This window comes from Pteropus vampyrus, unplaced genomic scaffold, assembly GCF_000151845.1.
Source record: "Pteropus vampyrus isolate Shadow unplaced genomic scaffold, Pvam_2.0 Scaffold23, whole genome shotgun sequence".
Taxonomy (NCBI): Eukaryota; Metazoa; Chordata; class Mammalia; order Chiroptera; family Pteropodidae; genus Pteropus; species Pteropus vampyrus.
The window spans coordinates 9,384,014-9,397,654 of NW_011888804.1; the positions used below are offsets into that span (position 1 = coordinate 9,384,014).

The window sequence follows — 13,641 nt, forward strand, 5'->3', positions numbered from 1 at the left end:
GCGTGCTAACCCCCACTCTTGGTGATTCACAATAAAGTACCATATTAAAAGTTCTGGAAATTCTTCAGCAACCACTCACTGCCGAGTGGTTTAAAAGAGTTGTTTGCAAAAGGGAAGACTAATTTTTGTTCACATCTATTAAAATTTTCCTTAGTAGTTTGGTAAGTGCCACCCAGTGGTAATCTCTCAAAGACAGGACAGCATTTAGATAGGAACTTGTCCACACATTGTCCCACCAGGCTGGCCAACAGGTGGAGTCAGGTTTGGATTTTGTCCAGGAACCAGGCTAGGCTTGTCAATCCCTCCTGAGCCCCTCCCATCAGGTGAAAGACTTGCAGCAAGGCCTGGTATAAGTCAAGTCTTGAGGCTGATCATGGGGAGAAGAGAGAGTTTCACTCTGGATGAGAGATGAAATCAGATCTAGCGGACAGACTTTGTATCAGTTGGGCCCTGGCCACCAACACAGAAGACTGTGGATCCAGAATCTCTAGAGAAGGAGCCACTTGGGGGGTGTAAGGGCAGCTTTTCCCCACCCCTACCCACCTTCTCCAGCTGGTGAAATTATGGTTAACTTCCAAGGTTCAGTGCAGAAGTTACCCCTGTGAAGCCTCTCCCTGATCTCCCAGACCACTCATGTGTACTCTGCTAGTACCTTTGCTGTACTTCTGTTACAGCAATCAGCACTCTGATTTGTCTTCTGGTTCATTCGTATTTATTGGATTAATCAAGAGGAAGAGCCACATAATGAATTATGTACTTTCCAGTCTTCCCCAACAAAGTGGGAGTTCCTCCATAGTGAGGTGCTGTTCAGGCTTTCCTTTGTTGAGCACCCACCATGTGTCAAGCATTAGCTAGACCACCCAATACAACAGTGAATAAGACAAACCCAATCCCTAACCTCATTCATATTATATCCCCAGCCCTATGTCTAGCTCAAAGCTTAGCACAGTAGGGTTTAGGCATGACAATCTAATTGGAAAACTGCCTTTGCATAGTAAGCACTGTTTTAACTTACCTTCCATGCTACAGATTAAAAAACATTTAGCATGCCTTTCCACAATTTATATAACAGAATCATTTGACCGTACGAGGTATTTTAAAAAGCATTTGGGGTGACTTGGGACCTGATGGCATGTCTAAGGGTACTTAATTTCCAGACACTCCTAGGGCCCACCCACCACCGGGCTGGAACAAAGTTGGTGAAAAGGCGGCCCGATGCAGCCCCGCAGGTCCCGCCCCGGCCCGGCCCCGCCGGTGCACCCGGGGCACGCCCCCGTTCTCCATAGTTACGGCGCTGTGGAGGCGGCGGCCATCTTGGCGGCGGAGCGATGAGCGGGTTGAACCCCGAGGCGGCGGCGGGGGGCTCGACGGTTGGGTCCCGGGGGCTGGTGGCTGGCAAGGAGAAGAAGAAGAAAGCAGGCGGCGGGGTCCTGAACCGGCTCAAGGCACGGCGGCAGGCGCCCCACCACGCGGTCGACGACGGCATCGGGGCAGTGGTCACGGAGCAGGAGCTCCTGGCTCTGGACACCATCCGGCCCGAGCACGTCCTGCGCCTCAGCCGGGTCACGGAGAGTGAGTGCGGGGCCCGCTGCGTCCTCCCCTCGCGCCGGACCCGGAGCCCCTTGCAGCCTCCAGCGGAGCCGGCCTTTCGCCGCTCAATCGGCCTGGGGTCCACCTAGCCACCCTTCCCTCTCCGGCCGGCCGGCCGGGCCGCGCTGCCCACTGCTCCGCCCGGTCGGGCCTGCGCTCTCCACCGTCACCTACACCTGGTTGGGAAGAGGTTCTTCTTGAGCTTGACTGCATTCCCTTGGGTCTGGCCCCCGGCCCCACCGGGCTTCCCCTTGGCCGGCCCCAGCTGGGCCCTCAGGCTGGGCCGTTCCCCTCTTCAGCTTCACTTCCTTGGGTAGGGGGCTCCTTAGCTTAACCGGATCCTCCAGACCCTGGTAAGTGGGCCCACTGCTCCCTCATCCTGGAAGCCCCCCAGCCATCAATGAAGTTCCAGTTCTGCCCCGTCCCCTCACCCTATCTACTCTCGGCTTCTGCAGCCCTCTGCCAGCCCAGACCCCTACCTGCTTCCTCTGCGTTTCCCTCTACTCTGGATCCTGACAGCCCCTCTCCGCTTTTGGCCCCAAGCTTTGCCCTTTTGTGAGCTGGTGGGCTCTTCCTTCCTCAAATACATTGCGGTGGCATTTCATGCACATTTCAAACTGTGCCACATTAAAAAAAAGTTTCATTTTATGTACAAAATCCAAAATGTGAATCCTGCTTTTGACACTTGTTCTAGTGAATTAAGAATTATATCACTGTTTCAGAAATGTGTTTCTGGCATAAAATAAAACCATTCTACACTTTTCATTGATTTGAGGGAGGGCGGGAAGAAATATATTGCCCATCCCCTACCCTGGACCTCTTCCCTTTTTCAGTTGTTTTCCAAGCCAAGCCTTGACCTGACTTTTCTCTTGCTATTTACCCTCTGAGAGTTTGCAGTCACCTGTTTAGGCCCTGCGTGCCCTGCCCATCCCCCTTGCTCTCCAGATTTCTAGCCCTGAAGCACTAGTACTCCCTTGGTGGATCTGAGGCTACCATAGTGTTATCGCTGAATTGCTTTAGTCATCAGCCCAGGGCTGCTTGGGTGTACCCCAGGAAGCTGGTGGCAGCTCCAGTGATTTGGGGATGGGAATGGGGGGGGGGGTCTTGGTCCAGACTGTATTAAAGGGAATTCTCATTTCCTAAAATAGTTTTCACTTGATTCTGGATGTTTTGATGTCCCCATTTTCCATCACTGTTTGGGTTGAGACTATCATTTTCATGCCTAGTATATCTTTAGAAGGTCTCGCTATTCATTTTCATTGAACTGTTATGAAAAAGCAGCTCTGTTCTGACCCAGTTTTCATTTGGGGCTCTAAAGGTACAGAAATGCTTATCACTTGTTCTTTCTAACCTGATGTTTCCTCCTAATAGCAAGGGTGAATTAGGCCATTCTAATGCCTGACGGAGAGGTGGGCACTCAGGTCCTGTGTAGGAGCTTGGGATTTGTGCTCTGCAGTTTACTGCAGAAAACCACAGGTCAGAGCTTGGTGACTTCTGGGTGTTGTTATTTTTCTTAAAGTCTGTTCCCTTCAGCAAGTTATTTTTGAGTACCCTCTAAAGGTGCAGAACCAATCTCAGCCTTTTAGAGAGTTACAGGATTATCAGTAGCTCTCAAGTTTGCCATCTTACCAGATAGCATGTGAAACATGAAACAACTAACACAAGTAGGCAAGATAAGATAAAGTGCCAGAATGAATTGTAGAGAAGATGCATGCTGTCAGGAATCATCACAGAAAGAAATCAGTGAAATTTTCTATGATTAGTCCTATTTTGATTCGTTGCTCAGGTTTTTGTGGGCTCTACTCCACTTCGGCCTAATGTGCTCACCGGCAAATCTGTCCTGCCGCCTGTGTAGGTATAGTCCACCTGATTTCAAACAGCCCACAAGCTAATGGTTCTTACATTTTTAAATAGTTGGGGGGGGGGCGGGGAGGGCGCGGATACTACCTTGCAACACATGGTTATGTAAAATTCGTATTTCAGTGTCCTTAAGTAGTTTTATTAGAATGAAGAGATGCTCAGTTGCTTTTGCACTAAGTGACGGTTCAGGAGTTGTGACAGACTGGCTCAAAGCCTAAATTATTTATGATCTGGTCCTTTACAGAGAAAGTTTGCTGACCTCTTCATTGTGATATGGTTGGCAAACAAGCACTCTATTAGTCATTAGATTAGGGTAAGTGTTTTTAAGTAGATTTCTAAAAAAAATTCTGCTCTTTTGTGACATCCAGGTTGATAGATCATGAAAGGTTTGTAGGTCATTTTTGACGTGTTTCCAAAGCAATCTTTTTAAACTGTAAAAGTGTCATCATAATCTTATCCGAACCAAGTCCATGCTTTTTTTCTTTCTTGGATCCCCTAGTTCTCTCCCCACAACCTTTGCTTATAACATAACAGGAAGTTTTTGTGTATATTTTAAGTGAATCGCGTAAGAAAAAAAACCTGAGTTTGCTTCAAAACCTGAGAAAAATGTGAATGGTAGTTTCAGAAGATTATTTAACAGCATTGGTCTCTCTCTCTCTTTCTCTCTCATTTTCAGATTATTTATGTAAACCCGAAGACAACATCTACAGTATTGATTTCACCCGCTTCAAAATTCGAGATTTGGAGACAGGGACAGTGCTTTTTGAGATTGCCAAACCTTGTGTTTCAGGTAGGCCTCTATATTGTAGTGGTCACTTGATAATTGGAGCAAAAGGCCTTTGAAGCTTGAATTTTTGTGTGCCATTGCATCCTGTGTCATGGACTCCGACATTTACATGATCTCCTGAAGCCTGGCCTGCTGAGCCTGCTGGTTTGAAACTGTGTTAAGAGGCTGATGTTTGTTGAGTATCTGCTTGTGCTAGTTACTGTGTTCCACAGCTTTCTGTTACATCCGCTCATGTAATCCTCACACCTCTGAGAGGATTTATTTTTCCCATTTTTCAGATAAGGAAACTGAAGCCCAGAATTTCCAAGTGACTCTCCTAAGGTTCTGTGCTCTTTCATCTTCCAGATTGCCCCTACTTAGGAAAGGAATCCTTGAAATTAAACTGTAACAAGGAAAGCTCATATGAGCTTTGAGTACAAAGGACACTCTGGAAGGGTGATACTGAGGATTCCAGTCCAGACCATGAAGCAGTTTCACTTCTCGTCTCACTCTTTCTTTTAAATAGTGTCTCATATTTCCCAGTAAGTTCTAGTTTGGATTTTTAATCTCCACCATTTTCTGGATGAACAGAAAGTCCAGGCCTATGAACTCATCTACTTGGGATTCCTTAAAGTAGCCTTGAATAGATGGTTCCTGTGCTTGTGATGCAGTTCCAGGGTGATTCATTTCTGGCTGGGAGACCACACTGTCTTTGGAGCACATCTCTGGAGAGTCAGCACCCCCTGGAGTTTGTATTGGAACACCACCACAGATAACTCTTCAGAGTATCAGCTGCAGTCTGTATTAATAACTCTTTTTTCAAGCTTTTCTCATTTGATTCGCTACTCGGAAAGAGGCTGTAAATTTGATAAGGCAGGTGTTAGTACCCCAGATAAGTCAAAGACTCTCCTGAGAAAGTCTCAGCTGAGGTTAATTACACAGCCAAGGCTAGAGCCCTGGTCTCTTTACCCCACCAAGTATTCTTTACGCTGCTATACTCTCATACTGGCCAAGGCGCCTGAAGGCTCAATACAAACCTAGCTGACATCAGGAGGTCAGGGCCAGCTAGCTTCCTGGGTCCATGGAGTTCATATCTCTGAGCCACATGTCCAGTACTTAGGATGTTTCACAGACCCCTGGTACTACTTCAGGTATATAGATTTGAATTTGACTGGTCTCAGGATACTCATTTCAGTACAAAACTGAACTGTCTCAAGAAGGTCAGCTGCAGATACTCTAAAAATACTTTGATTTTCAGGCTCTCCAGTCTTTACCTTTAAGGATCTTGATTCACTTAGAATATGCTCACACCAAGTCACACACATTCAGCAGCGCTTGTTCTGATGAGTTGGAATCTCTGAGAAATTTTGGTGTGACTTTGAATCACATTGTTGGAGCCAGGGTTCTAGAGTTTGGGTACAAACCCTACTCAGTCTGGTTGCCCAGTTGCTCTTGGGCTTGTCAGAGGCAGAGATGTTCGATGCGGAAAAAGACTTCAAATCTCTGCTGGACATGGGATGGTTACTTGAGGAAACTAACTCTTTGTTCTCATTTTATAAATTCCTCATTTCTGGGTTCAAGAATGGACTAGACCGAGACCATCATACCCTTGTAGACCCTCATTCAGGTCCCACACCTTGCTTCACTGTGCATCGGCTTCACTTTCTCCCGGGTGGTCAGTGTTGGGGCTGCTGTGGCCTAGAATAGGCATAAAAGGCATTAGTCCAAGGAAATGTAGTACCCCAAGGTAGTAGGTCAGTGTCTTCCGTTTAAATAACAGAATTATTTCTCGGGGTTTGTCTTTGCTGCCTGTCAGAAATTTTTGTGTTCTCTGAAGGAGCCTTTTGACTAGTTTCAACTTTTGTCGTCTCATTCTTTTGGTTAGTGACTAGTAGTACATCAGATTGGTCAACAGGCCTTCAGTCAGATGGACCTGGATTCAAATCTCTGTTCATTCCATTTACTATTTTGGGGACTTTGGACATGTTACTTAACCTCCCTTACTTTGAGCTTTCTGATCTGTAAAATGGAGCTAATAGTAACACCTCACAGTGTGGTTGTGAGAATTCTATGTAGCGTTTAGCACAGGACCTGGCATATAGCAGGTGCACAGTATGTATCAGCCACACTGCTCTCGATGTTAGCGCTGTTGTGCTGTTTGGGCTGGTGGTGCTGAGATGCTTCGCTCAAAATTCCGTGTGTGCTTTCAGACCAAGAGGAAGAGGAAGAGGAGGAAAGTGGAGATGTGGATATCAGTGCAGGACGTTTTGTCCGCTATCAGTTCACACCAGCATTTCTCCGCCTCCGGACGGTCGGGGCTACGTGAGTACCAGTATTGCCTGAGGGGAGAACTTTCCGCTTGTTTACAGAAGAGAATGTTCTCAGTTGGGTTGGCTTTAGCGGGCGGCAAAGTGAGGCTCACAGAGATTTATTTTGCAGGGTGGAGTTCACTGTGGGGGACAAACCTGTGTCAAACTTCCGGATGATTGAACGGCATTATTTCCGGGAACGATTGCTGAAAAACTTTGACTTTGATTTTGGTTTCTGCATCCCCAGCAGCAGGAACACTTGTGAACATATTTATGAGTTTCCCCAGCTTTCTGAGGATGTCAGTACGTATCCCCTGACTTGTTCAGCACTGTACGTCTTTAGGGCTAAAAGGAATGAACCTTTAAATCCATCTGATCCAACAAACTCATTTTGCAGAGGAGAGAAATAGTGACACGATACATCTCTAGTCATTCGATCTCAGGTTTCTCGTTTCCTATCGATCCTATCTGATATTTCAAACTCTGACTCTGCCTGTATGGGAGCATGGAAGGTTTTAATAATACTTTTTAGATGCCTATTGTGGGAAAGGGCGTGACTCAGGGAGCCGAGAAGAGGCCCATGACGATCCCTGAGACTCTGATTAGATGAAGCTCCTCTCCTGTCCACTGTTGGTCATGGTTCCCACCCCATTCTGGTCATCAGCTTCTGCTCTGCACTGTTTGTCAGCCGTTCATTTATTCCTTAATCCCAGCTAGGCGGGAAATGGGGGGCTAAAAATAGAATCATAAGTCTGAGGACCTCTTCCTGCTCATTCTCTGCAAGTAGAAGGTTCATTAGACAAACTGTTAGAATAGACCCAGCAGGAAATAGGGAGCTGTTACAGGTTTTGAGGCACAAAGAGTGACATGATTGAAGCAGTTATGGGGGAAGAACTAGAGAAGGCACCAGAGGGAGAAGGCCAGAGAGAGATGGGCTTATTAATTAGAGAGAAAGAACTGGAGTTTTCAGTTTCTATGACTTTGGTTTAGCATCCTCTCAGGTTAGCATCTCAGGTTAGCAACCTCTGTTAGTAATTAGAGAAAACTGTTCCAGAACAATGAGGATGTGAGTAGGATCCTGTGAATAGCAGTAGAATTTATTTAGTTGGGTTTTAGGGAAGAATCTACATATACTAATTAGTTTTCTCAGAATCCCAGGTCCTTAAGATTGGCCTGTTCTGACCACCAGGTACTCTTTATTCATGTGGCAATGTTGTTCCCAGGTAAAATGAGGATCGCTGAGAATGTGGGGCAGGGTGTTTATGATAGCATCTAATCTTAATTTGAACCCTGCTCCCCAAGATCGGCTGGAATATGTAGATACTTGCAAGAAAAGATTATGTATAGCATTTCAAGTTTTTACCCAAGGCAGTTCAACTTTTCTTCTTGAAACCAAGAGTGTGAAGGTCAACATTCTAGATACAAACCAAATAACTTTGGCCTGGGTGGGTTCAAAGAGCTTTAATCAGTTTTACAATTTTCTAAAAGGTGATGAAAAATAGCATTTCCTCCAGAGGAGTCAAAGTAACGTGTAATCATTAACTCAAAACTGATCAGAGATAGTGACTGTTTAATTCTCTTGACTTTCCAGCATGGTTCAAGAGGTCTGGGCAGTTGCTTGAACAAACATTTAAATCGGGATCCCAAGACAGGCAGACCCTTTTGCTGGATTATTTCTGAGTTAATACCTTGAGCCATGTCTGGTGAAGGCTCCTTGCCGTTTGTCCCCGTGCACTCATGCACACCAAGTTTCTTTGGTTGCCAGGGTGCCTGTGGGCACTGGCACATTTAGGCACAGCTTTCTGGATTTGGACCAGAATTTCTAGGGATACGGACCAGAAACACTAAGTATATAAGGTGCTGTGGTCCATGTTAGCAAAAGTGTAAGCACGTTCTCCTGGGGTGCTATCTATCAACTCAGAATCCAGGCTGGAGGTGACCTGGAAGGCCTGTCAGAGTTGATTGCATCCTGTGTTGAAGTGAGTATCATGTTGAGTTTCAGGGCCTCTGTTCCTCAGTTCTCCCCAGCTCTCAAGGGTTGGATCCCTCTGACCTTATTATTCTGGGAAAGGGTACTCACATTTTCTGGAAGGCCCAGCTTATGAATTTTAGAGGGGATACTAGGTTACCACCTAGCCCGTGGGACAGGCTCACACGTCTTCGCTTTTTTCTTTTCCCTGATTTGCAGTTCGTCTGATGATTGAAAATCCCTACGAGACCCGTTCTGACAGCTTCTACTTTGTTGACAACAAGCTGATAATGCACAACAAGGCTGATTATGCCTATAATGGAGGCCAGTAATGCAAGATTGGACAGGAGAGGTGCTTTGCTGAGGCCCAAGGTCCTGGCACATGGAGGTGGTCGAAGCTACTGTTAGAGAACACACATCTGGAACCTGGCCCCACTAAGCTGAGGCTGGGGTGGCAGCTTCCTGTGCTCAAAGAAAGGTGCCAAGCAGTGCTGTGTTTCCTCCCCCAGTATTTTTTCTTCCCTTGTATTACCTGCCCCTTAGGTCACAGAGGTACTATAGTAAAGTAAAAGATTAGGATAAGACTCTTGGAATCCAGATAAAAAAGAAAGTTTATTCTCATGTAGTCATAGCCGCCTCCTGGTTGTCCTGACAAGCGCGGGTCTCGGTGGCAGAGCCATGCCTGGGTGAGAAAGCTCTGGCTGGCTTGCCTGCCAGCTAGCAGCTCTTCTTTAGGTTCCTGGGTGCTGTGGGAAGCTGCAGGGACAGCCTCTTCCAGGCATCAGTTCTCACTTCTGGTGTTGCCATCAGCACAATCTGACCTCAGCCTGTGCATCATTGTAAACTAATTGGAAAGAAACTCGAAAGTGATTGGAGAGGAATGGTGCCGAGACCTGAGGCACTAGAGATGGAGACTATTGCCAAACGGAAAGATCCATTTTATGGAGAGGCCTGCTTATCTGTCTGACTTCCAGGATCCTCAGCTAGTCTTTCTGGGGAGCCAGCAAGGTTTCAGCCTGGCAGTGCCTTCCTGTTGTTGTTCTGGAGGAAAGATATAAGCTTGGCTTGCTTCTCTAGACTCTTCACCTTTGATTATCTCCCAAAATAGGATGTGTCAGTTTTGTTCTTGCAACAGTAGTATCTCTCAAGGCCATAGCAAGCCTCATTGTGTTTTTTTAATTTCTAGGCTGCTTCTTGGGAGGTTTTATAAGATGTCAGTGGTGTTCCCAGCGTATGTGATGTGCAGTTAGACTTCTGATAGTGCTAATCAGGCTCCAGAGGTGAATCTGGCTCATCTTGGGGCCAGGCGTAGTTACGAACCAGCAGCTCTTAAAGGAGGCATTCAATTTTCTCTACATAGCATAGCCTAGATGATTGGCTTCTGATGGGATTTGTCTCCAAAACTCTTTGTAGAGTTCTTATTTAGAATTTTCCTATCCACCTTTACTGAAATAGTTTCTGGCACTGTCCTGGCAGGTCAGATCTAAGTAATGCATATCTAATCCTTCAGACTGCTAGTTGGAATTGCTTTGGGTGTTAGGCCCCTCAGCCTGTTTCACTTGTTCCAGTCAGAAAGCTGTGTTCTCAGAAAAACTTCCTTGTATATCCTGCTACTTTTGTTCTCAGGCCCTTCCTTATTGGATAGAGTCTCACCTCACTTGCTCTGGGTGGTGTCTGACTGTGTGAGTGGCTTTATGTGCTAAGCCTAAAGTCCATAAGATTGTTGCTGTGGCCAGGATTTAGCATTGATAAGAAGATGGCAGTAGGAAGGAGCCAGGTATATGGTAATAGTCACTGCATGCATCACAGTAATTGGCTGGATAGCCATTTCCCAAGGCACTTGGGAGGAAGGCTGCATGGGGCCAGGGAAAGAAGAGCCAGCACTCAGCCACAGCCCCTCCTGTGCATCACTAACCAGTGTTGCTCCTGGTTTGGATTCTAGAACGTGAGTGGCCCTGAACCTTGGCGCTCAGTGCTTTGTACCAGGCCAGAGTCTGGGCTGTGCCGGATATGGACAGCTTTTTTACTGAGAAAGCCCTAGGTTAGCCCTGTGTGCCAGCACTGGATCCGGCCACTGAGGGAATAAAGAGACTGGCAGACCGGGGGAATCTCAGAACTGGAGCTAGTTACAAATTCAGGTGCCTTATGTGGGGCTCTGTCCCATATGCTGCTGGGGAAAGCTGCATTGCCTTCTTTCCCTCCCCATCTGCAGACAGGTATCAGCACTGCCTCTTGTCCTTCTGTTTCTCATTGTGGCTCCTCCGAGACGTTCGCGTATTGCTATGGAGCTTCAGAATCATTCCTCTCAGTGACAGAAGCCCTATCTAGAAAGTTTCTACTATTTGCTATTTAATTACCCTCTAGGTTGTGGTTTCTGAAGCTGCTCAGAGCTGTGCTCAGTAGAGTTTGTCTTGGAAATGTGTCCCAGGGCAGATTGCATCTGTCTACTGTGGGCCCTTATCAGCAGTGTTAGCTTTTGCGAGGAGGAGGACCTCTGAGAAGGGCAGAGGAGGCAGGCCTCTGGCATAGATAGTGCTGTGTCCTCTTTCCTATTAGTTTGCCTTAGTCTCACTGGAGACCATTTTGAGGCCAAGTGCTCAAACTGTACCCAGCAAGACAGGGTTTGCCATCTTCTGTTACTGAAGGTCTGGTGGTCTGTTTCCAAGACTCTGAATTCTTGTGTCTAGCTACTCAGGAAATCTGGGGAAGCATTACCACTTTGAGGTGTTAACTAGGGTAAGTTTGAAATTCGAGCTTTTATACCTGCATTGGAGAGAGAATTAGAAAGTCATAACTTTCTCTGTAAATAGCTGAACCAATCAGAAGTTGAGTCAGGAGGCCATGTTATTAAGGAATCTACACTGTTGATAGCTGTTATCTTGTGGGTGATATAATAGGAGGGAAAAAACCTCCCTGTTTGGGAGATGATGCCTTCTGTTCAGAGCAGGCATCTGAGAGGGAACATGTCCCAGTGGACTGGCAGGCCCACCTGGCGCCAGGGGGCCTGCTTCCTGCACCCTTCCTCTCCTGTCTTGCCCTTGCCCCTCTGCCTTGTAATCTCCTGGGAGAGAGTCTCTCTTTTCCTGGGAAGCCTTTCGGCTAAGATGCCCTTCGAGCTTCTCCAAAGAAGATCCTGGTTTATTTAATTCTATATTCTAAAGAGTAAATAGAGGAAATAACTAACTGTAGTTCTGGGCTAAAGTAGGCTCTCCTTGCGTGTTAGCTCAGAACTGTCTTGTGAAGGCAGTTTCCAGGAGTATGTGGGACTTGTTGCGGATACCTGTAGTCTGGGCCTTCTAATTCCCAAATAGGGGCAGTGATTTGGGGATGTTGAGGCTAACCGTAGACTGGCGATTCTTGAAATGACAGTGACTGGGGAATCTTTGACTTACATTTTCGGTTGAAATGGAACTCATTTGTGGAGCAGATTTAATAGGCTCTGTCTAATGTACAAATAGAGTGAGTCTTGCCTTAGTTTGTCCTGCCCCCATGGTAGGCTCCCAGGGTACTCTTTTTTTCCCTCTGTAAAGTCACTTTCTTCTGGTGGCCATTGTCACCATGATGTCAGTGAGGTTCGGGGAATGGGGACAATCTCCTAAAAACCACACCACAGACTCCTTGCCAGTGCACGAGGATTCCTGATACAGAGGGTGCTGCTGTACCTGGTGTGGGAGCCTAATCGTCAGACCATCACGTTATTCACATGCTGTGTTACAGAACATCTTAGCCACAGGAAGGATCTGGTGGAGGTGGATCTACCCTTTGTTTTACAAAGGATCATGTCAAGTCATTGAAGTTGTGAAAGTCTATTTTTTCCCTTGTAAATCTATTTTTCACAGAATATAAGAAACATCAATGACCCGATCTATCCTTCCTCCTCTTTCCCCTTCACTCGAGATCCTCATTCCAGTTTGTATTATCTTTGTGTCCAAAGTAAACTAGGTGATTTATTTGTATATAATGTTATTTTGCCACAAGAGACAGAAATAAAAGATTTTCACAGTCTGTGTACCCTCTCTTGTATTCTGACTGGGCCCCTTGTGTTGCTGGGAGGAGCAGGTATGGGGTGAGGGGTGGCCTTTTTATATATAGTTTGAGCATAGCTGGTTTATAGGGAGATTGGGGAATAGTTTTGGGCTTTAGGTTTAATTTTGCTTTATTTTGCCAGGGGCTTCTGAGAATTAAAAATTTATGTACACATTTAAAAGTTAGGTTTATTAAAGTGTGCTTTAACTAAAGTAAAATTCACCTTGTTTAAAGGTACAATTTGATTTTTCAACAAATGTAAATGTATTTGGTCTTATTCCCCCACTGCAATCATGATACAGGGCATTTCCATCACCCCAAGAAGTTCTCTCAAGTTCCTGGTGTTTGTAGCCAGTTCCCTCCCTTTACCCCAGCCCCTTGTAAATGTGATTTCTATCTGTTGGAAAACTCATGTACCTTTACTATAAGACGTGGACATGTTTAAGGTCACAAATGATACAATTTTAAAATGTCTGGTTTAGATGGTCTGGGGTACCTGAAGCAATTATTGGCCTCTACCCACAGATACCATTCACTATTTCCCACTTTCCCCTGCTTTTCCCTCTTTTCTTCCACCCAGGGTTGGTGATGGAAAGGTGAAGAAGACCTCAGAGTATTTGTCAATCACAGTCATTCGTTTGTAAAGTACTGGGGATTAGAGGCTTGCTTTTAAGTTTGTAAGCATTTCATCTCTAATGAAAGGTAACATTAAGAACTTTGCTGTGTCTTTTGGCTGATCATCTCCAGGAAGTAGAACCTCTTGTCTGGAGACAATTCTTGGCATGTGGGTCAGTGCTAAGGACAGATACCAGGCAGAGTTACGGGGGGTTGGGGGGAAGGCAGCTGGAGGGATGTGGGAGTGTGTGGGACGGTGTAGATAGATGTCTGATTCACATTTGTGCTGAGGGAAAACTGTTGCCAGGCAAGTGAAATCTCCATAGCTTCTTGAACAGAGTGAAGGCGTCCTGAGGAGGATGCTAAGGACCAAATGCATGGCATTAGGTGGCAGTGCCCCAGCTCCTAAGGGGCTCTGTCCCACAGTTGGGAGTGAGACAGATGGGACTATAGTGGCACAGGGAAGTAGCAGCGCTGCTCCACTTTCACAACCTCTGGGGGGGAAA

The 13,641-nt window shown here is 46.2% G+C and overlaps 1 protein-coding gene across 1 annotated transcript; it reads left to right on the forward strand.

The window, feature by feature from the left end:
* Window positions 1-1,290: 1,290 nt before the first annotated feature.
* Window positions 1,291-12,501, forward strand: UNC119B (unc-119 lipid binding chaperone B). The gene is made up of 5 exons (XM_011355887.2): window positions 1,291-1,572; window positions 4,127-4,240; window positions 6,427-6,538; window positions 6,656-6,828; window positions 8,714-12,501. The coding sequence occupies exons 1-5, from the start codon at window positions 1,329-1,331 to the stop codon at window positions 8,824-8,826; spliced, it is 756 nt and encodes a 251-aa protein (XP_011354189.1). The 5' UTR covers window positions 1,291-1,328; the 3' UTR covers window positions 8,827-12,501.
* The last annotated feature ends 1,140 nt before the right edge of the window (window positions 12,502-13,641 follow it).